Below are 23,804 nucleotides of genomic sequence, written 5' to 3'. Positions count from 1 at the left end.
CTCTGAAATCGGAGTAGATAGCCAGAGCGAATTTACCAGCTACTTCTATTGACAGTTGTCGCAGTGACATCATGAACATTCTATTGAAATGGTTACTTGCATAGTGGAGTCTTTTGTTTAGCTAGCTAAACAATGAAGCATAATTCAAACTCACAACGGTACTACCCTGCCTGAATTTGCAGGTAGCTAACCAACCAGGTTCAATGTTAGCTAGCTAACATTAAGCTTTGACTAGCAATGCAAATGGCTCTGAGATATGAATAATATTACTACACAGGTCATACACGTAATGTTAGCTAGCTAGCTAGCAGTACACTTTAACTTGAAATGAAAGCGACTTTCTGATAAAATTAGAAATGTGTAATATCTGAAAATGTAGCTAGCTAGAAAATCTTACATGTAAACATGGATGGACTCTTCTCCCTCTCTCTCATGGATGCTACGGCTGCTCTTAGTTTGAAGATGTAATCCAGAGACAGGTGTTTTATACAACAACCTTCGATGTTCTCTTTTTTTCTGCATATTTGCAATCAAATGCCCGAATGTTCCCCATCTCCTCAGCTATCATACTCTAATTACACTGATTTCAAAGCTCGGTCCTCCAGAAAGTGGAGAGCAACACTTATGCAGTTCTACTACTTGATATATTTTTTAAAAAAGCGGTGTTAGAAAGGATTTCCTACACATACTGACCAGCACATTTTATAGACAGAAGCACGCTACATGGCAGACCAATCCAAACTCATCTTTTGGCATGTCCAGCCCACTCATTATCTCAGCCAATCATGGCTAGCAGGAAGGTGGCTGCCTTTTTCTGTGGGTTAACCAACTAGGCTCGTAATTTAACAATTGTATTGTTATTTACAGATGGCATACATCTGTAATTATGGCACATGAAAGTTCACATGTTCCAGAAGGCATTTCTGCCAAAAATAACGCATTTTTTTTATTTTTAAGTTTACGTTCCAATGGCTCTCCTGTGAAGTAGTGACAGGTGACATACGTCTGGTTTCCTGAAACAAGTCACATATATACTAAAGTGTGTGGACAATATCCAGCAACTTTACACAGCCATTGAAGGTGAGTGGAACACCCGTCCAAAGGGCACAATCAACAGCCTGATCAACTCTATGCAAAGGAGATATGTCGCGCTTCATGAGGCAAATTGTGGTCACACCAGATACTGACTGGTTTTCCTGAGCCCATACCTTTTTTTAAATGTACACTATATATAGGAAAGTAGGTCGACACCACTTCAAATAAGTGGATTTGTCTATTTCAGCCACACCCGTTGCTGACCAGTGTATAAAATCGAGCACACAGCCGTGCAATCTCCATAGAGAAACATTGGCAGTAGAGGCCTTGAATAGCTCAGTGACTTTCAACGTGGCACTGTCATAGGATGCCACCCTTCCAACAAGTCAGTTCGTCAAATTTCTGTTGTAAATATCTACTGTTGCTCCTAGGTGGAAACTCACTACCGAGTTCCAAACTGCCTCTGGAAGCCACGTCAGCACAAGAACGGTTTGTCAGGAGCTTCATGAAATGGGTTTCCATGGCCCAAGACCACCATGTATAATGCCAAGCATTGGAGTGGTGTAAAGCTCGCCGCCATTGGTGGAGGAGGAATGATAATGGTCAGGGGATGATTTTCATGGTTTGGTCTAGGCCCCTTAGTTCCAGTGAAGAGAAATCTTAACGCTACAGCATAGAATGACATTCTAGACAATTCTGTGCTTCCAACTTTGTGGCAAGAGTTTGGGGAAGGCCCTTTCCTGTTTCAGCATGACAATGTCCCTGTGCACAAAGTGAGGTCCATAAAGAAATGGTTTGTTGAGATCGGTGTGGAAGAACTTGACTGGCCTGCACAGAGCGTTGACCTCAGCCCCATCAAACACCTTTGGGATGAAAAGGAACGCCGACTGCGAGCCAGGCCTAATCACCCAACATCAGTGCCCGACCTCACTAATACTCTTGTGGCTGAATAGAAGCAAGTCCTCGCAGCAATGTTCCAACATCTTTTGGAAATCCTTCCCAGAAGATTGGAGACTGTTTTAGCAGAAAAGGGGTACCAACTCCATATTAATGTCCATGATTTTGGAATGAGATTTTCGACGAGCAGGTGTCCACATATTTTTGGCCATGTAGTGTATCTGTGGTAAAAGAAATTCTAAACCTTTTAAAGATTACAAACGACTAGAGACTCAGACAACAACAAGAAAGAAAGACTGAGGAGAGGTCATGGAGAATGTTTGAGGCAGAATACATTTCTGAATACACTTTGTTTCTCTGCAAATGTACAGCATATTTTCTACATCTTTCTGCAAAGTTCAAGGGAAGTGGAAAATATGTGAAGTAACAGTAGGAGATAGTGGGCCAGGGTTAATTGAGCCACCCCTTGTTTCTAGGAAATATTTAGGAAGAGATCATGTGAAGGAACAAACCACATGGAAAAAGTGGTAAGCAAGTTAGGTCCAAAGAACAAATTTCACAAAGTCAAATGAATGTATCGTGTTATAGGTGTCAACGGAGATACTTTTAAGATTGTTTTATACATCAGTTGGGGTCTCTATAAGCTACAATACGACAAACCCAAACCTAGCATGAAAGTCCATCTTTGTAGCTGTGTGGGTTGATATGGTCAACATGTTTGCCTTGAGGTAAGTTGAGCCAATGGCCACCATACCCCATACAAATTATGATTATATTGTATTTTGTTATGCATAATATTCATAGTATTTTTGCAATATGTCATGCATATGAACTCAAGATAGTGCATTTTATATTGATATGGAGCAGACACCATTATGCCCTGTGTATACAAACGTAAAACAAGCAGGTTTCTATCCCCCTTGAGGTTCTTGAAAGAGCAGCCAAGGAAGTGAGAGAAGGGAAGAAGTCCCTTGGAGCAGCAGCAAGGGATGAACAAATAGACTGAATGACACTGGAGAGGTACAGAAAACAAACATGTACCTGTTTGGAAGAGAGGCCAGGTCTTATCTGATGACATGGAGTCTGAGCTGTATAAAGTGAGGCTGTGATGAGTAGCAGAGGAACACCAGGTCTTATCTGATGACATGGAGTCTGAGCTGTATAAAGAGAGGCTGTGATGAGTAGCAGAGGTACACCAGGTCTTATCTGATGACATGGAGTCTGAGCTGTATAAAGAGAGGCTGTGATGAGTAGCAGAGGAACACAAGGTATTTTATCTGATGACATGGAGTCTGAGCTGTATAAAGAGAGGCTGTGATGAGTAGCAGAGGAACACAAGGTCTTATCTGATGACATGGAGTCTGAACTGTATAAAGAGAGGCTGTGATGAGTAGCAGAGGAACACCAGGTCTTATCTGATGACATGGAGTCTGAGCTGTATAAAGAGAGGCTGTGATGAGTAGCAGAGGAACACCAGGTCTTATCTGATGACATGGAGTCTGAGCTGTATAAAGAGAGGCTGTGATGAGTAGCAGAGGAACACCAGGTCTTATCTGATGACATGGAGTCTGAGCTGTATAAAGTGAGGCTGTGATGAGTAGCAGAGGAACACCAGGTCTTATCTGATGACATGGAGTCTGAACTGTATAAAGAGAGGCTGTGATGAGTAGCAGAGGAACACAAGGTATTTTATCTGATGACATGGAGTCTGAGCTGTATAAAGAGAGGCTGTGATGAGTAGCAGAGGAACACAAGGTCTTATCTGATGACATGGAGTCTGAACTTGATAAACATATCAAGAATTTTGTGGACCAATTTAGTTGCCTCAAATGCAGAAAACGTACCTATTAATTGGCGCATAGAAACAACATCCCTGACCCAGACAGCTGCTCAGTAAATGTAATGGTGAGTGATATTGAACAGAGGTTTACAGTGCCTTCAGAAAGTATTCATACCCCTTGACTTATTCCACATTTTGTTGTTAAAGATTCAATTCAAAATGGATAAAATTGATTGTTTTCTCTCACCCATCTACACACGCTACCCAATAATGACAAAGTGAAAACATGTTTTTGGAAATGTTTGCAAATATCTCATTTACATAAGTATTGACACCCCTGAGTTACAATAACATTTGGCAGAGGTTACAGTTGTGAGTCTTTGTGGGTAAGTCTCTAAGAGACTTGGATTGTACAATATTTGCACATTATTCTTTAAAAAATTCTGTCTAATTGGTTGTTGGTCATTGTTAGACAACCATCTTCAGGTCTTGCCATAGATTGTCATGCCAATTTAAGGCAAAACTGTAACTAGGCCACTCAGGAACATTCAATATCATCTTGGTAAGCAAATCCAGTGTAGATTTGGCCTTGTGTTTTAGGTTTTTGTCCTGCTGAAAGGAAATTTGTCTCCCAGTGTCTGTTGGAAAGTAGACTGAACCAGGTTTTCCTTTAGGATTTTGCCTGTACTTAGCTCTATTCTGTTTATTTTTTACCTTTAAAAAATCCTTAGTACTTGCCGATAACAAGCATACCCATAACATGATGCAGCCATCACCATGCTTGAAATATATATAAAGCTGTACTCAGTGATGTGTTGTGTTGGATTTGCTCCAAACATAATGCTTTGTATTCAGGACAGAAAGTACATTTCTTTGCCAACATTTTTTGCAGTTTTACTTTAGTGCCTTAATGCAAACAGGATGCATGTTTTGGAATATTTGTATTATGTACAGGCTTGCACCTTTTCACTCTGTCAGTTAGGTTAATACTGTGGAGTAACTACAATGTTGTTGATCCATTCTCAGTGTTCTCCTAACACAGCCATTAAACTCAGTTTCCTTCCTCTCCAGCAACTGAGTTAGGAAGGATGCCTGTATCTTTGTAGTGACTGGGTGTATTGATGCACCATCCAAAGTGCAATTAATAACTTCACCATGCTCAAAGGATATGCAATTTCTGCTTTATTTGTATTTTTACCCATCTACCAATGGGTGCACTTCTTTGCGAGGCATTGGAAAACCTCCCTGGTCTTTGTGGTTGAATATGTGTTATAAAATCACTGCTCGACGGAGGTAGTCATTCAAAAATCATGTTAAGCACTATTATTGCACACAAAGTGAGTCCGTGCATCTTATTATGTGACTTGTTAAGTACATTTTTAATCTTGAACTTACAGTTGAAGTCGGAAGTTTACATAAACCTTAACCAAAAACATTTAAACTCAGTTTTTCACAATTCCTGACATTTAATCCAAGTAAAAATTCCCTGTCTTAGGTCAGTTAGGATCCTCACTTTATTTTAAGAATGTGAAATGTCAGAGTAATAGTAGAGAGAATGATTTACTTCAGCTCTTATCACATTCCCAGTGGGTCAGAAGTTTACATACACTCAATTAGTATTTGGTAGCATTGCCTTTAAATTGTTTAACTTGGGTCAAACGTGTCAGGTAGCCTTACACAAGCTTCCCACAATAAGTTGGGTGAATTTTGGCCCATTCCTTCTGACAGAGCTGGTGTAACTGAGTCAGGTTTGTAGGCCTCCTTGCTCACACATGCTTTTTCAGTTCTGCTCACAATTTTTCTATAGGATTGAGATCAGGGCTTTGTGATGGTCACTCCAATACCTTGACTTTGTTGTCCTTAAGCCATTTTGCCACAACTTTGGAAGTATGCTGGGGTCATTGTCGATTTGGAAGACCCATTTGCAACCAAGCTTTAACTTCCACTTCCACAACTTAACTGATGTCTTGAGATGTTTCTTCAATATATCCACATCATTTTTCCTCCCTCATGTTGCCATCTATTTTGTGAAGTGCTCAAGTCCTTCCTGCAGCAAAGCACCCCCACAACATGACTCTGCCACCCCCGTGCTTCACGGTTGGGATGGTGTTCTTCGGCTTGCAAGCCTCCCCCCTTTTTCCTCCATATGTTTTCAAAACTGTTATATTTACATGAATTCTGGTTATTTCCAGGAATACACAAAATCCTGAAATACATGTAGATATCTTTGTTAGAAATAATACTAAGTTTCCCTTGATGTAATGATGATGAATGTGAAACTCTCAACTTACCCCACTCTTCCATATTGTGTGAGAACTTTTTCCGCAGTTCCTGTTGATTTCCCAGGAATCGTAAGTGTGTCTGCTTGGTAAAAGAAAACGTGGGCTGCTCTTTGAATAGTTGTTATTGTCGCAAGGTCACAAGTTGAGCTAGCTGTGCATAGACACCGCCCACATAAACACATCATTAAGAACCTGTAGAACCATAAAGGTGTGTGTAGAACTTTACTGACATCTTAGTCAACACCACTTCAAAAGGCTTGAACAGGGGAAGCCAACAAACCCTAGTCTCTGGAGAGATTGTAGGTGTGAAGGCATTTGTTTAAAGGTGCAGTGCAGTCAAAAACGCAATTTTCTTGCTTTATTAAATGATATTTCCACACCATGAGGTCGAAATAACTCTGTAAGAGGTTGCAGCCTTGAGTTGCAGCCTGTTCAGGTGGGATGACATCACAATGTGATCAGATTATTCTGACCAATGACCAGTTATCTTTTATTTGTCTACATGTACGCCTACTTTAAAGAGGTAAGCAGGGTAGACTCTAGAGTCTATAGCTGATCCTGTCCGCCAATCAGGGCTTTGTACGTAAATATGTTAACGTTTGTATCAACATGCCCACACGATCAGAATTAGATTTTTGACGGAAAAAGGCTCAGGTAAAATAAATGATTAAAAATATATATTTGGAGATGGTTTCATGAAATAAACACACACAGTCAGACACATCATTGGACACTGTTCGTGTCGGCTAATGGGGATCCTAATAAATCAAATCAAACGGTGATTTAAACATTCTAAAGACTACATGGCTCTAAGACATACCTGACCCGGCACAATTTATTATGTGGAAAAAGGTGCGTTAGTGCTGGGCTTGACCAGAAGCCAGCACACAGCAGCTCCGCAAGAGCAGACTTTTCTACAGTCTATTTGTGCGAGGTCACTTGAGAGATTTTGTTGTATTCCTGACATTTGTTTTTTTCATCTCCAGGTTCAACTTATACACTACAACCACGAGCTGTATACCAACTACACAGAGGCAGCGAAGAGCCCCAACGGACTGGTCATAGTGTCTATATTTATGAAGGTGCGTGTGACACTCTCACAACTCCAACCTTTGATCTCACTGTGTCAAACGTGCTTGAATTTGTATGTAAAATCTTTGTATGAACGATTTACATTTTTGGGGGGGGGGGACTATCATGCAGCAGAGTGTGATATAATCCAAGTTGTGATAGGCACCCGTGGATTTATTTGCAGGCTAATTAACTTGGCATCGAGTCACAGTATATCATCCCACCACGTACCAGTTTGACAGTGTGATTTTCCCTGTATGTATTAGCTAGCTAGCTAGCGCTACGTTACTACATGCTAATCTTTTTTTCACGGCATCCAAATGGTCCTTTGAGAAGGTCACCCTGCTCTCAATCCCGAAATAGATCCACTAGAGAACTAGTTATCCTGTGAGCTTAACATTGTGTTCCCTGTATATGTCAGGGGGGGGTGTGAGGTTGTGAAATAGCTTTGTCTCTCTCTCGCTAGCTTTGTTATGTGGGCTTCTTGGGCTCGGCTCAAGGCTGTGGAATTTCTTGTATTCTTCGTGCTACAGACGTACTGCGTAGTTCAGATGCAACCCAATCAGCTAGCTACAGTAATTAGCTCCCTTGTGTCAATGGCTCGGTCTGTCAGTCACACAGGAGGACATGGAGACCCGGGTCAAGCCTATTCCTCTCTGCTAACCACTTACAGATAGAAATCTACAATTTTCTGAATAAAATATGTGTTTGCTTTTGCTGCCTGAAAGTTATTTTAGTGGTCAATGTAGTGGTAGAAGTTCTAAAGTTATAATTTTGAGCACTCACCAAATGTAATTACATATTCAATTGTATACCCCCACACACACTCCCACCACTACAACAGACAGAGAGGTAGGCCATTGAAAGGGATATGATTAAGCACATCTCACACCCCCGTCCTCCCACTCATCATGAAATCAATCAACACTTCACTCTCATCCTCTCTAGTCCCTCAGCCTGGCCCTCAGTGGTAATGACTCCAAACTCCAGCCATCTTGAAGTAGCTTGCTTAACTAAGGCTCTCAGATCAGTTCCCGTCTCATTGTTAAAGTCGCTGAAGAGATGGGAAGTGAGGTAATTAGTGGTGTCCTTCACTATCTCAGGAACCTATTTCTCGGTATTGTGACTCATGCTTCCAGGGGACCATTAACACCTGCACACCCACCATGTTACCCTTTCAGTGACTCAGACTGCCAGTAAGTAAGGGCTTCCTTTGGGCATCAGTGTCCTGAGCCGCTATTCGAAATGACAATGGGGGGGATGTAACTGTGTGGGGTCCCCTGTGGAACAGACACACAATGGAGGAGGACATAGTGAGACTGTTGGACACTAAATGGAGTTTGAGTCACCTTCAGCCATATCTACTAGACTAGACAGTGTTTGTCTGGGATGTGAGTGTCACCTATGTTTCTTCTCTAGATGTCAAATTGACATATGTTGTTGAACAGTTCCTCTCTGTAGCTACTTTTAAGTTTACTTCACAATTGGGAGAGAACTTCCTAATTACATTTTGCAGAATAACATGTCTGCATCCCCCTAGGTGATTTCTCCATTAAAAGTGTTCAAAACATCTGAGAAAGAGAGAGGGTAGTGACAAGGGACATCCATTGCTTTTTAATCACTTAGCCTCCAAGACATCTTGACAGTCAGAGTTGTGAGGATGAGAATGGGACAGGAGGCTGAGGCTCGGGACTAAGGGGGATTTAAGGGAGCGTGTGGTGCATCTTTAACTGATTAGTGTGTTCCACGTCGACTCTGGACCCCTGAGTCTTTAGACAAAAGCGCTACAGGACAGCTAAAAGCAGCTCAGGCTCTTTAGAGTGTCTCTCTCTGGTGTTCAGGCTCTTTAAAGTGGCTTTCTCTGGTGTTCAGGCTCTTTAAAGTGGCTCTCTCTGGTGTTCAGGCTCTTTAAAGTGGCTCTCTCTGGTGTTCAGTCTCTTTACAGTGGCTCTCTCTGGTGTTAAGGCTCTTTAAAGTGGCTTTCTCTGGTGTTCAGGCTCTTTAAAGTGGCTCTCTCTGGTGTTCAGGCTCTTTAAAGTGGCTTTCTCTGGTGTTCAGGCTCTTTAAAGTGGCTCTCTCTGGTGTTCAGGCTCTTTAAAGTGGCTCTCTCTGGTGTTTAGGCTCTTTAAAGTGGCTCTCTCTGGTGTTCAGTCTCTTTACAGTGGCTCTCTCTGGTGTTCAGGCTCTTTAAAGTGTATCTCTCTGGTGTTCAGTCTCTTTAAAGTGGCTCTCTCTGGTGTTCAGGCTCTTTAAAGTGGCTCTCTCTGGTGTTCAGTCTCTTTAAAGTGGCTCTCTCTGGTGTTCAGGCTCTTTAAAGTGGCTCTCTCTGGTGTTCAGGCTCTTTAAAGTGTCTCTCTCTGGTGTTCAGGCTCTTTAAAGTGGCTCTCTCTGGTGTTCAGGCTCTTTAAAGTGGCTCTCTCTCTGGTGGTCAGAGAGATGGACTTGTGCAACTAGCATTATGCGAGTAAATCATGCATTGAAGTCAAGGGGAGATTTGCTGCATGCTTGCCTCAAGTTAAGATTTGGGCCTAAAGCGAATGCACTTGAATTGCTGGTGTCATATTGTTAGTGCGTTTTGGTTCATTTTGTAATGCACCGCCGAGATTGTGGAATATGGAAGTAATTTGCGATGTGTGTGACTGGCTTTGATGTGACTGTCTCTGGGTGATTCTTTCTCTCCTCTCGTATTCCAGATTGCGGAGACTTCGAATGCATTCCTGAATCGAATGTTGAACAGAGACACCATCACAAGAATAACATATAAAAGTAAGTAGAGATGCCAATGTAGACTGTAGGGAGGAAGACAGTGGAACAAGTCAAAGAGTAGCTGGAGAGACTGCAGTAGAGACAACTAGGGCTGTTAGATGGCCATATTAGAATGGCACATGGCTTGCTCAGAGAAGAGAACAATTGGATTAATGGGGTTGAGGAGAGGCTGCGTAAACACAGTGACCCCCAGTGCATTGGAGGTCTCAGAGGCATCAATGAGCTGTCATAACCTCGCACGCACATACGCACACACAAACACAGCATCCAAATGGAATGATTAATGCCAACGTGGATTCCAGAGATGTGTGGTGGCGGAGAGGGACTAACAAGACTGCAGGGGTGAGGTGGTAACATAATAGAAACATGATTGATGTTCTCAGATTAAGGATGGTCTTTTTTGTTTTTCTTTACCTTTCAGGGTATATATGTTCTACCTGTAGGGTAGGGGCAGGTGAGCATGCTGATGTTGTTCTAGTCTAGATAGATACACTCTGTGAAAGGAAAGTGAATAGCAGCTAAACTCCCAGTCTGAATAGAAGGAAAAGCTACTGTGACCTCTTCACAGCAAACGTAGTACCTTTTATTATAAATGGAAGCCGCAACAGATGACTACATATTGAGTGTGTTAGCGTAGTAGAGAGAGCGAGAGAGAACAAGAGACGGAGAGAGAAAGAGAGAATGATGGAGAGAGGGATAGATAGGGACAGAGAGAGATGCAGAAATTCTACACACTAAAAAATGCTGGGTTAAAAACAACACAATTTGGGTAAATATTGGACAGAACACACGTTGGGTGATTTTGACACACAAAAAAACAATGTTTTCTTTAAATTGAATTGTTGATGCTGGGTTAGTGAGCTATGATCTACCTGGTCAGATCAGAAGACTGGAGGTGTGGTTTAGCAGGGCATGGCTTTTAGAGAGTTATTTTTGCGAACCCGTGATAGTAAATGTAAATTCTGGTTAATCTAATCTGTTGTATTGTCAACATATGTTGAGTTTGGGAACTGATGCTTTTGTAGCTTTAATAGGGTTTAGACAAGTGTATGAGTATATTTTAAGTGCCTATGCATATCCCACTGTTGGGCTAGTTAACACTTTATTATAATAACATGATGAAAATGAATGACATACAGTGGGGCAAAAAAGTATTTAGTCATTCACCCAATTGTGCAAGTTCTCCCACTTAAAAAGATGAGAGAGGCCTGTAATTTTCATCATAGGTACACTTCACATCGATGGCTCTGAACAAACTTTATTTGACTCTTTGCAAACTGGAATCCATTTATCCGGAGGCTGCATTCATTGTAGCTGGGGATTTTAACAAGGCTAATCTGAAAACAAGACTCCCTAAATTTTATCAGCATATCGATTGCGCAACCAGGGCTGGAAAAACCTTGGATAACTGCTATTCTAACTTCCGCGACGCATATAAGGCCCTGCCCCGCCCTCCTTTCGGAAAAGCTGACCACGACTCAATTTTGTTGATCCCTGCCTACAGACAGAAACTAAAACAATCAGCTCCCGCGCTGAGGTCTGTTCAACGCTGGTCCGACCAATCTGATTCCACACTCCAAGACTGCTTCCATCACGTGGACTGGGATATGTTTCGTATTGCGTCAGACAACAACATTGACGAATACGCTGATTCGGTGAGCGAGTTCATTAGAACGTGCGTTGAAGATGTCGTTCCCATAGCAATGATTAAAAGATTCCCAAACCAGAGACCGTGGATTGATGGCAGCATTCGTGTGAAACTGAAAGCCCAAACTACTGCTTTTAATCAGGGCAAGGTGACCGGAAACATGACCGAATACAAACAGTGTAACTATTCCATCCGCAAGGCAATCAAACAAGCTAAGCGTCAGTATAGAGACAAAGTCGAATCTCAATTCAACGGCTCAGACACAAGAGGTATGTGGTAGGGGCTACAGTCAATCACGGATTACAAAAAGAAAACCAGCCCAGTCACGGACCAGGATGTCTTGCTCCCAGGCAGTTGCTGGCCACTGACACGGCCCGCAACTAAAGCATGCAGACTCTCCTTCACTGCAGCCGACGTGAGGAAAACATTTAAACGTGTCAACCCTCGCAAGGCTGCAGGCCCAGACGGCATCCCTAGCCGCACCCTCAGAGCATGCGCCGACCAGCTGGCTGGTGTGTTTACGGACATATTCAATCAATCCCTATCCCAGTCTGTTGTTCCCACATGCTTCAAGAGGGCCACCATTGTTCCTGTTCCCAAGAAAGCTAAGGTAACTGAGCTAAACGACTACTGAGTAGCACTCACTTCTGTCATCATGAAGTGCTTTGAGAGACTAGTCAAGGACCATATCACCTCCACCCTACCTGACACCCTAGACTCACTCCAATATGCTTACCGCCCAAATAGGTCCACAGACGATGCAATCTCAACCACACTGCACACTGCCCTAACCCATCTGGACAAGAGGAATACCTGTGTGAGAATGCTGTTCATCGACTACAGCTCGGCATTTAACACCATAGTGCCCTCCAAGCTCGTCATCAAGCTCGAGACCCTGGGTCTCGACCCCGCCCTGTGCAACTGGGTACTGGACTTCCTGACGGGCCGCCCCCAGGTGGTGAGGGTAGGCAACAACATTTCCACCCCGCTGATCCTCAACACTGAGGCCCCACAAGGGTGCGTTCTGAGCCCTCTCCTGTACTCCCTGTTCACCCACGACTGCGTGGCCACGCACGCCTCCAACTCAATCATCAAGTTTGCAGACGACACAACAGTGGTAGGCTTGATTACCAACAACGACGAGACGGCCTACAGGGAGGAGTTGAGGGCCCTCGGAGTGTGGTGTCAGGAAAATAACCTCACACTCAACGTCAACAAAACTAAGGAGATGATTGTGGACTTCAGGAAACAGCAGAGGGAACACCCCCCTATCCACATCGATGGAACAGTAGTGGAGAGGGTAGTAAGTTTTAAGTTCCTCGGGTAACACATCACAGACAAACTGAATTGGTCCACCCACACAGACAGCATCGTGAAGGCGCAGCAGAGCCTCTTCAACCTCAGGAGGCTGAAGAAATTCGGCTTGTCACCTAAAGCACTCACAAACTTCTACAGATGCACAATCGAGAGCATCCTGTCGGGCTGTATCACCGCCTGGTACGGCAACTGCTCCCCCCACAACCGTAAGGCTCTCCAGAGGGTAGTGAGGTCTGCACAACGCATCACCGGGGGCAAACTACCTGCCCTCCAGGACACCTACACCACCCAATGTCACAGGAAGGCCATAAAGATCATCAAGGACAACAATCACCCGAGCCACTGCCTGTTCACCCCGCTATCATCCAGAAGGCGAGGTCAGTACAGGTGCATCAAAGCTGGGACCGAGAGACTGAAAAACAGCTTCTATCTCAAGGCCATCAGACTGTTAAACAGCCACCACTAACGTTGAGTGGCTGCTGCCAACACACTGACTCAACTCCAGCCACTTTAATAATGGGAATTGATGGGAAATGATGTAAAATATATCACTAGCCCCTTTAAACAATGCTACCTAATATAATGTTACATACCCTACATTATTCATCTCATATGTATATGTAAATACTGTACTCTATATCATCTACTGCATCTTTATGTAATACATGTATCACTAGCCACTTTAACTATGCCACTTTGTTTACATACTCATCTCATATGTATATACTGCACTCGATACCATCTACTGTATCTTGCCTATGCCACTCTGTACCATCACTCATTCATATATCTTTATGTACATATTCTTTATCCCCTTACACTTGTGTCTATAAGGTAGTAGTTTTGGAATTGTTAGCTAGATTACTTGTTGGTTATTACTGCATTGTCGGAACTAGAAGCACAAGCATTTCGCTACACTCGCATTAACATCTGCTAACCATGTGTATGTGACAAATAAAATTTGATTTGATTTGATTTGATTTGAACTATGACAGACAAAATGAGAAGAAAAAAAATCCAGAAAATCACATTGTAGGAATTTTGTTATGAATTTATTTGCAAATTATGGTGGAAAATAAGTATTTGGTCAATAACAAAAGTTTATCTCAATACTTTGTTAAATACCCTTTGTTGGCAATGACAGAGGTCAAACGTTTTCTGTAAGTCTTCACAAGGTTTTCACACACTGTTGCTGGTATTTTGGCCCATTCCTCCATGCAGATCTCCTCTAGAGCAGTGATATTTTGGGGCTGTTGCTGGGCAACACGGACTTTCAACTCCCTCCAAAGATTTTCTATGGGGTTGAGATCTGGAGACTGGCTAGGCCACTTACGAAGCCACTCCTTCGTTGCCCGAGCGGTGTGTTTGGGATCATTGTCATGCTGAAAGACCCAGCCACGTTTCATCTTCAATGCCCTTGCTGATGGAAGGAGGTTTTCACTCAAAATCTCACGATACATGGCCCCATTCATTCTTTCCTTCACACGGATCAGTCGTCCTGGTCCCTTTGCAGAAAAACAGCCCCAAAGCATGATGTTTCCACCCCCATGCTTCACAGTAGGTATGGTGTTCTTTGGATGGAACTCAGCATTCTTTGTCCTCCAAACAAGACGAGTTGAGTTTTTACCAAAAAGTTATAATTTGGTTTCATCTGACCATATGACATTCTCCCAATCTTCTTCTGGATCATCCAAATGCTCTCTAGCAAACTTCAGACGGGCCTGGACATGTACTGGCTTAAGCAGGGGGACACGTCTGGCACTGCAGGATTTGAGTCCCTGGCAGCGTAGTGTGTTACTGATGGTAGGCTTTGTTACTTTGGTCCCAGCTCTCTGCAGGTCATTTACTAGGTCCCCCCCATGTGGTTCTGGGATTTTTGCTCACCATTCTTGTGATCATTTTGACCCCACGGGGTGAGATCTTGCGTGGAGCCCCAGATCGAGGGAGATTATCAGTGGTCTTGTATGTCTTCCATTTCCTAATAATTGCTCCCACAGTTGATTTCTTCAAACCAAGCTGCTTACCTATTGCAGATTCAGTCTTCCCAGCCTGGTGAAGGTCTACAATTTTGTTTCTGGTGTCCTTTGACAGCTCTTTGGTCTTGGCCATAGTGGAGTTTGGCGTGTGACTGTTTGAGGTTGTGGACAGGTTTCTTTTATACTGATAACAAGTTCAAACAGGTGCCATTAATACAGCTAACGAGTGGAGGACAGAGGAGCCTCTTAAAGAAGAAGTTACAGGTCTGTGAGAGCCAGAAATCTTGCTTGTTTGTAGGTGACCAAATACTTATTTTCCACCATAATTTGCAAATAAATTCATTAAAAATCCTACAATGTGATTTTCTGGATCTTCTCATTTTGTCTGTCAGTTGAAGTGTACCTATGATGAAAATTACAGGCCTCTCTCATCTTTTTAAGTGGGAGAACTTGCACAATTGGTGGCTGACTAAATACTGTTTTGCCCCACTGTATATGCTCACGTGTTGCCAAAAAGAACTATCTGGAAGCCACACCCCCATATACAAGCGGTCATCAAGGCAAAGGGTGGCTACTTTGAAGAATATCAAATATTAAATATATTTTTTAGTTACTAAATGAAGGGGGCACGACAAAACTGATTCCCTCTAAGGAGACTGAAAAGATTTAGCATGGGTCCTCAGATCCTCAAAAGGTTTTACAGCTGCAGCGTCGATGGTTGCATCACTGCCTGGTACGGAAACTGCTCGGACTCCGGCCGCAAGGCACTACAGAGGATAGTGCGTACTGCCCAGTACATCACTGAACTAAGCTGCCTGCCATCCAGGACCTCTACACCAGGCAGTGTCAGAGGAAGGCCCTAAAAATTGTCAAAGACCCCAGCCACCCAAGTCAAAGACTGTTCTCTCTGCCACAATCAGTACTGGAGTGCGAAGTCTAGTACTAAAAGGCTTCTCTACTGTTATTTTCGCAGTCATTTTACTTTTTTTTATATTCTGTATCTATGGTTTACCTAATACCAATTTTTTACTATAAAGGTGCAGTGTTGGTTAGGGCTTGTAAGTAAGCAAGCATAGTGTAACAGTTGTTAAAGTACTATGTGAATTTCACCAGGTTCATATATCAATATGTTGTGTTGATTTGTTATGCATGCCTGCATCCTGGGAGAAGGGGAGTGTGTACTTACATTTTGCCCGGCGTGCTCGTGCTCAAATCATTTTGATGCACTGAGAGAGGTAGTCACGCTTTTTCTGTCTTCAGAAAAGTTTGATTCTTTTAAGTACAAAGTCATACACAGTGTTTTGTTCATGAATAATGATGTATATTTAGAGGTTACTCATAAGTGGATGGTATTGTTAAGATGCACTTGTAATTGTACTTTTTAGGGTGATATCAACATTCTGAATTCAACATGTGGTTAATAGCTAGCTAAGGTATTAGCAGGCTATTGTATGTGTCACCGATGGCTAGCTCCTCGAATGATCCCAGTCCCTCCTATTGTGCATCTGTTGTAGAAAGAGGTGACGATTCTCAGAACCAATGTGCTCTACAAATGTTTTATTTCCTTTTGGATGCAGATGCAGGATGCAGAGAGTGAGTTCTGCTTAATTAAAACTACCTGATCTCCAAAGTCCACGTCTATAGTCTCAATCAACCACACACAACGCAGAGTTACAGCCGTGCAGTATAGCACCGGCTACAATAGCACTGTAAGGTCTTGTCATGACATGGCCCTTTCTGGGTATAGATCGTGGCATCCCCCTCTCTCCCTCTCTCTCCTGCACCCAGGTTATGTTATCTCAGGTCATAAATTCCTGGAGTAGACTCTCTCCCCCTGGCCATGCAGAAAGAGAGACACATAGAGAGAACAAAGGATTTCACATGGCGAACTCCTAAATCCCCAAATGGGGATTTGATACAAAAGGTCCACTTGTGAGAAGGTGGGAATGGTCTGTGGACACTTAAGGGATGGGTATGAAGAGTGTGTTTCATTTGGTGACCTCAAAGAGGACAGGAAACACATAACTAGATCTCTGAATATGTACATTTCTCAATTATGGGGTTTGCATCTAATTCTTGTATAAAATTAATGAGTAAAGATTAAACTATTTGTGAAATTATGTAAGGTGATGTTAAACCTTTAATGAAAGAGAATTGTATTCCCTTTAAAGTTTAACCAAGTCATTGGCCCGCCCCCATGAGCACAGACATGAGCTTGCATCATGGAACAGCCCTTTTCTACTGTTACGAATAAAAACCCCTGCTGAGGAAATCCTCTTCAGACCACAAAAACCCCAGCGTAAGCTAAGGTGCAGTGGTTGTTCAATTCCTAACCATACCACGTGGAGCATTGGCTACACGGGAGGAAATGGTTCAACTCTGAGACTATCGATCCCAACAGAGTACGGGCAAATCTTAGATACTAATTATTAGTCTGCAGCTAGAAATTATGTCAACCTGGGATGTGAAGACTGACAACCACCGAAACATCTATTCTATGAGATGATTTCTGAATGGTACTCTGAAGTAACCACGAACGATGATCGTCAGGGAGGCAGAGAGAGAGAGACGCTCAGAAAAACTCTCCAGCAGACATACGGACAATTCCAACAGAGATCACGACGACACAATGAGCTTAAATATATATATTGATTGCAATTATTCCTGAATGAGTGAGTGTTCACGTGCAAAGGATTAACATTTCAATTAATATAATTATCAACTGTGTAGTGACTCATGTTGTCTTTCCCGCACTTTTCAGTCCACACCCACTTCCCTTTGTCCACCAAGCAATCATATCGGCTTAGCCCACTAGGGAACCTCCAATATTAATTCCTTGTTACCATATCTACTGTGTTGTTTGTTTATGCATTTCTGTGATTATTTAGTTCGTTAGTAAATACATTATTAAGATAATTGGTGTATGGATGATTTATAGTAAAGGCTGGATTCGTGCAGATAACCAACAATTTACGGTGTTTGGAATGAGACTAACGTGAGGTAAAGAATAATTAACTAATTAGAAGACTAATTTATCAGATATTAACATATTTGAAGAGTTATATTAAGAAAATTATAACTTTGTAATCTGTAGATTTTCCTTGGTGCCCCGACTTCCTAGTTAATTACATTTACATGATTTGTTTAATCACGTAATAATAATTACAGAGAATTGATTTGATAAAATAACAGTCTTCACAAATGATGCCGAAGACACGACAGTCTACACCTGTTGAATTCGGTGCACGTGACGAATAAACTTTGATTTGATTTGATTCCATATGTGTTATTTCATAGTTTTGATGTCTCCACTATTATTCTACAATGTAAAACATTTTAAAAATGAAGAAAAACCCTGGAATGAATATGTGTTCCAACGTTTGACTAGTACTGTATATGGGAGGGGTTGAGAGCAGCTTTAGGATGGGACTGGATGGTGTTCAGAGATAGATGGGAGGGGTTGAGAGCAGCTTTAGGATGGGACTGGATGGTGTTCAGAGATAGATGGGAGGGGTTGAGAGTAGCTTTAGGATGGGACTGGATGGTGTTCAGAGATAGATGGGAGGGGTTGAGAGCAGCTTTAGGATGGGACTGGATGGTGTTCAGAGATAGATGGGAGGGGTTGAGAGTAGCTTTAGGATGGGACTGGATGGTGTTCAGAGATAGATGGGAGGGGTTGAGAGCAGCTTTAGGATGGGACTGGATGGTGTTCAGAGATAGATGGGAGGGGTTGAGAGCAGCTTTAGGATGGGACTGGATGGTGTTCAGAGATAGATGGGAGGGGTTGAGAGCAGCTTTAGGATGGGACTGGATGGTGTTCAGAGACAGATGGGAGGGGTTGAGAGTAGCTTTAGGATGGGACTGGATGGTGTTCAGAGATAGATGGGAGGGGTTGAGAGCAGCTTTAGGATGGGACTGGATGGTGTTCAGAGATAGATGGGAGGGGTTGAGAGCAGCTTTAGGATGGGACTGGATGGTGTTCAGAGATAGATGGGAGGGGTTGAGAGCAGCTTTAGGATGGGACTGGATGGTGTTCAGAGATAGATGGGAGGGGTTGAGAGTAGCTTTAGGATGGGACTAAAAACAAACAAAAGATAACTATTGTCAAATATACTGTGTCTTTAAAATGTATATAGTACGTATAAACTGGAAGTAGAAGACTAATTGTTGTTGTCTATTAGTTTAGACCAATTAGGGGATGGATGAAAAACAAGGGGGGTTGTAAAGCAGTCTGCTAAACCAACAGCCTGTCGTGTAGTCTGCTGTACCAACAGCCTGTCGTGTAGTCTGCTAAACCAACAGCCTGTCGTGTAGTCTGCTGAACCAACAGCCTGTCGTGTAGTCTGCTGTACCAACAGCCTGTCGTGTAGTCTGCTGTACCAACAGCCTGTCGTGTAGTCTGCTGTACCAACAGCCTGTCGTGTAGTCTGCTGTACCAACAGCCTGTCGTGTAGTCTGCTAAACCAACAGCCTGTCGTGTAGTCTGCTATACCAACAGCCTGTCGTTTAGTCTGCTGTACCAACAGCCTGTCGTGTAGTCTGCTATACCAACAACCTGTCGTGTAGTCTGCTGTACCAACAGCCTGTCGTGTAGTCTGCTAAACCAACAGCCTGTCAAGCAGTCTGAGAAATACCAGCTTAATGTGAAATTAGTAATTTGCAAAACGTCTACATGCAAATGATGAACACACCGGTTAGAGTGGATGTAATACATTTTGAGACAGTAAGACAAATATATCATGGATATTTTAAACTAAATATTAGCTTGAGAGGACATGAAATGTGATTAAGATAAGCTTGTAATGCAGCGTTCTACAATACTGGAACTAGGGACCCACAGGGGAAGCAGGGTTTTGTTCCAGCCAAGCACAAACGCATCTATTTCACCTAGCAAGTGCTTGTGTTGGAGCTGAGCTAGGACACAAGCATGCACACTCTGTAGCTCTCCAGGACCAGGACTCAAGAACTCTGCTATAATAGAATATTAAAATGTAATATTGAAACCTGTCTATCTTGTCCATCTTCTCCAGATGATGCATATTTGCTGATGGGCCTGAACATCGAGGAGATTTACCCAGAAACCTCTAGTTTTATCACATATGACGGGTCGATGACCATCCCGCCTTGCTTTGAGACGGCCACATGGATCCTGATGAATAAGCCAGTGTACATCACACAAATGCAGGTCTGTCTCTACAGTAGCGTCTTACTGCTTAGTTACATAAGACTGTCAAACAGCAATTATGTTCCTCTACATGGATTGTTCTCCCATTCATACTGAAATAATGCCTTTTCTTCACTTCTGATCCCCTCTCATCTCTGCTTTCCTAACCTCTCTCGTTCCATCCCTTCATTTACATACTCTACCTTTCCATCTTCTTTGTTCATGGACCTCCCTTCCCTCACCTCTCCTCCTCTCTCCTCTCCAGATGCACTCCTTACGACTGTTGAGTCAGAACCAGCCGTCTCAGATCTTCCTGAGTATGAGCGACAACGTTCGCCCGGTCCAACCTCTGAACAACCGCTGTATCCGGACCAACATCAACTTCAGCATGCAGGGCAAAGACTGTCCCAACAACAGGGCCCAGAAGCTCCAGTACCGAGGTAAACACAGCTCCAATCCACCCGCCACCACCATTTTGTTGGCGATTTATTTAAACAAGGTCTGAGTAGCAGACATATACAAAATGGTGGTGAAGGAGACATGGACATTTACGTTGGTTGTTTTCTATGTGTCTGCTTGTGTCCCTCATAAAGCTAAATGCTGCCTAAAACATAGTCTTATCAGCTTTGTCAAATATAGCCTTAACGTTTATAGATTTAAAAAAAAATAAAAAAAAGAGTGATTGTATATTACTTATCGTGATATTATAGCAATATTTCCAAGCGGCGTCTGAGAGTGTGGGCCAAACTACTTCATAACTACAAAGCCAACTCAGCATCTCAGTGTGATTTGGGGACTCTGCATGCGGTCTGTTTATCATCTCCTCTCCTCTGTTTCAGCCAATATATCTGGGCAACTGCTGCACAAAATGTGAATTTTACCCCTGAAGCGTAAATACAGTGAGGGCAAGAGGTAAACCCCCATTATTCATTGTATTCTTCTTCCAGGATCTACTGTACTGTAGCCAGACTGTTCTGTTATCTTATCCTCTCGCTCTCCGATGAAATTCTTATTCTGTGCAGCAGTTGTTGAGAGATTGAAACACACACACACACACACACACACACACACACACACACACACACACACACACACAGAGAGAGAGAGACAGACAGACACAGACACACAGACACACACACACAGACAGACAGACACACAGACACACAGCCACACACACACATACATACACATTTTACACACACACTTTTACCCCCCCCCCCCCCCACACACACACACACACACATACACACACAGTATGTGGTACTCTACCTCTCCAACCAGCCCCTAGATAGTAAACAGAAGCAGCACAATAGCAGCAGAGTTGTCTCTTGTCTTTAATTACACTAGTTGTACTTGTTAATCTAAGGTTAAACCTTGAAGGCAGAGGAATGTCAGCCCCCTCATAGCTAGGTGTCAGTGGGCTAATTGAATGGGAAATGTATATTGGGATGCTAACAGAATGCTAACTAACAGATGCTGTAGAAATGTTGTCATTTAGCGTACATTGCTAATATTAACATGGAACACCACAGCACCATATCGCTATGCTCAATGCATTCTGTCTGAATCCTAACAATGTATTGCCATGTTAAAATGAATGTTATAGATTCTGCAGGATAGAAAGGGCCTCCATGCTAGACGTGCCTGTGAAAGGGAAAGAAGGGAGTGTTCTTCTCACCCTGTCCCTCTCCTCTCTTCCAGTGAATGAGTGGCTGCTAAAGTAGTCTCTCTTGGGTGAGCACAGAAACAAGACACAATGGCAGAGACAGGAGGGGGATATGAGAGAGAGAGAGAGAGAGACAGAGAGAGAAGGAAGGAAGGAAGGAAGGAAAGAAAGAAGGAAGGAAGAAAACAACTGGAAACCGCACCAAGGCTGCATCTCATCTAAGATTATTTCATGTAAAAAGAGAAAAAAAAGAAACTGAACATTATCAAGTAAAAGACTTTGTGTTGCTTTGCAAAGAGACGACTACTTTTCATACGTACATCGAGAACTATTTGAATTCCAACACATACTAACTGACACGTCCAGTACAAATATATCTATTACGAAACCTGTTTTGATACTGATACTTTTTTGGGAGATAACAAAATGTTTAAAACGTACAAAAACACTGAAGCATTTATTTCATACAGCCTCTTCTTCACACGGACTGAGTAGGACTGATTGGGACTTTTAGCCTTTGTACATAGACACCTTGCTACCAATGAGATCTTAAGGACTTAGTGGTTTAGACAGAGAAGGTCTTCAAGGCTCATAGGCTGCGTCGTCATCAAGGCTCATATCGTCATCACCGTCACTTACAAGGCATGCCGACTGCAACAACCCAAGAGAGCTAGACCTTACAGTCTTGCCTTGTAATAGTAGGTCATTATGAAAGGAACAACGGGAAAGAATCTTCTGTCTAACTGATGAACCGATGAGTGTCTTGGCCTTTGTTGTATATAGTATAATTATCAGTACTGCTGAACAACTGAATATGTAAAGAAAAATACAAATAAACATTTTAAAAGATATATTAAGAGGATAAAAAAAGATGAGTATTTTAAAGGCCCAGTGCAGTCAAAAATGTGATTTCTTGTGTTTTATATTTCCACACTATGAGGTTGGAATAATACTGTGAAATTGTGAAAATTATGATAATGCCCTTTTAGTGTAAGAGCTGTTTGAAAAGACCACCTGAAATTTCAGCCTGTTTTGGTGGGATGGAGTTTTGGACTTCACGGTGACATCACCATGCAGTAAGTTAGTTAATACACCAAAAGAGTTCCAAACCTCTCAGACAATAACAGATAATTGTCTGTTTTTCCCCTCCCTAATCAGACCAATCCCAGACAGGTCTAGCAAAATTCTTGCTTGAGAAATTGCCCTTTGCTAAGAAGCTATTTTTTTTTTTATTTTTGGCCATTTTAATTGAAAAGAAATCACAGTAAGGTAGTTAATTGTTATCCAGAAATGATTTGATATTGAGATTAACACCGGCTGCAATGCACCTTCAAACGCTTGGTTCACTTTGAATTGTGGAAGCAGTCCTGAGCTGAAGCCTGTTTTATTGCTTACAATGGTCTTACACTGTGTTTGAGTAATGTTATCAGCCCAATAAATGTGTCTGGAAAGTTCACTTTGGAAAATATGCTTCACTTTACACTGTTGTTTCTATGTATATGGTTCTGTGCTAAGTTATTGAATGAAGTTAGCGTGGTGAGCTGTGCACGTTGGTGAGTGAGCAGACAGGTCTCAACTACAGCAAGACGCTCGCTATATGTCACCCACTGGAGAATCCTCAGAGGATTTCATATTCACATCACAAAATAAATAATTCAAACACATTGTTTGGCAATGTGCAGCACTCTGTAGGGAAGCACCGTGGTGTTACCGGAGGACAGCTAGCTTCCGTCCTCCTCTGGGTACATTGATTCAATACAAAACCTATGAGGCTCATGGTTCTCACACCTTCCATAGACTTCCACAGTAATTATAAAAACTTCCATAGGACATCCACCAACCTATCAGAGCTCTTACAGCATGAACTGACATGTTGTCCAAAAAATGAAAAGATCAGAGAATTAAGCAAGTATTGAAAGCATACGCTACAGATAACTAGCACTGCAGTGTATAAAATGTGGTGAGTGGTTGACTCAAAGAGAGAGAAAGACAATAGTTGAACCATTTCGAACAATTTCTTTTAAAAATGAAGGAGTGACGAGATAGAGAGCTAGCTATATATATTTTTTAATTACTTTAAATGTTATTTACATAGGTAGCAAAGGCAGTTAGATAGTTTAGCCTACTCAAACAGAGAGGGATACCATGTTAGCTAGCTGGCTGTGACTATCCAAAACTGGAACTCTTCCAAGTCATGGTAAC

At 42.4% G+C, this 23,804-nt stretch overlaps 1 protein-coding gene across 4 annotated transcripts in view; it reads left to right on the top strand.

The window, feature by feature from the left end:
- ca10a (carbonic anhydrase Xa) overlaps nt 1-23,056 on the top strand; it is a 336,251-nt gene extending 313,195 nt beyond the window's left edge. For 2 of the 4 annotated variants that reach the window (XM_036946123.2, XM_090201873.1), the window contains 6 exons: nt 6,981-7,076; nt 9,759-9,831; nt 19,803-19,957; nt 20,202-20,376; nt 20,776-20,848; nt 21,638-23,056. In XM_036946123.2, coding sequence (XP_036802018.1) covers nt 6,981-7,076; nt 9,759-9,831; nt 19,803-19,957; nt 20,202-20,376; nt 20,776-20,810 — 534 coding nt within the window. In that variant the 3' untranslated portion in view covers nt 20,811-20,848; nt 21,638-23,056. The remainder of the gene's footprint in view (nt 1-6,980; nt 7,077-9,758; nt 9,832-19,802; nt 19,958-20,201; nt 20,377-20,775; nt 20,849-21,637) is intronic. The other 2 variants (XM_036946124.2, XM_090201874.1) reach the window with 1 other exon arrangement.
- The last annotated feature ends 748 nt before the right edge of the window (nt 23,057-23,804 follow it).

This window comes from Oncorhynchus mykiss, chromosome 16 (assembly GCF_057628025.1).
Source record: "Oncorhynchus mykiss isolate SJ-2025 chromosome 16, ASM5762802v1, whole genome shotgun sequence".
In the NCBI taxonomy this organism is placed as follows: Eukaryota; Metazoa; Chordata; class Actinopteri; order Salmoniformes; family Salmonidae; genus Oncorhynchus; species Oncorhynchus mykiss.
This window is presented reverse-complemented; position numbering and strand designations above follow the sequence as displayed.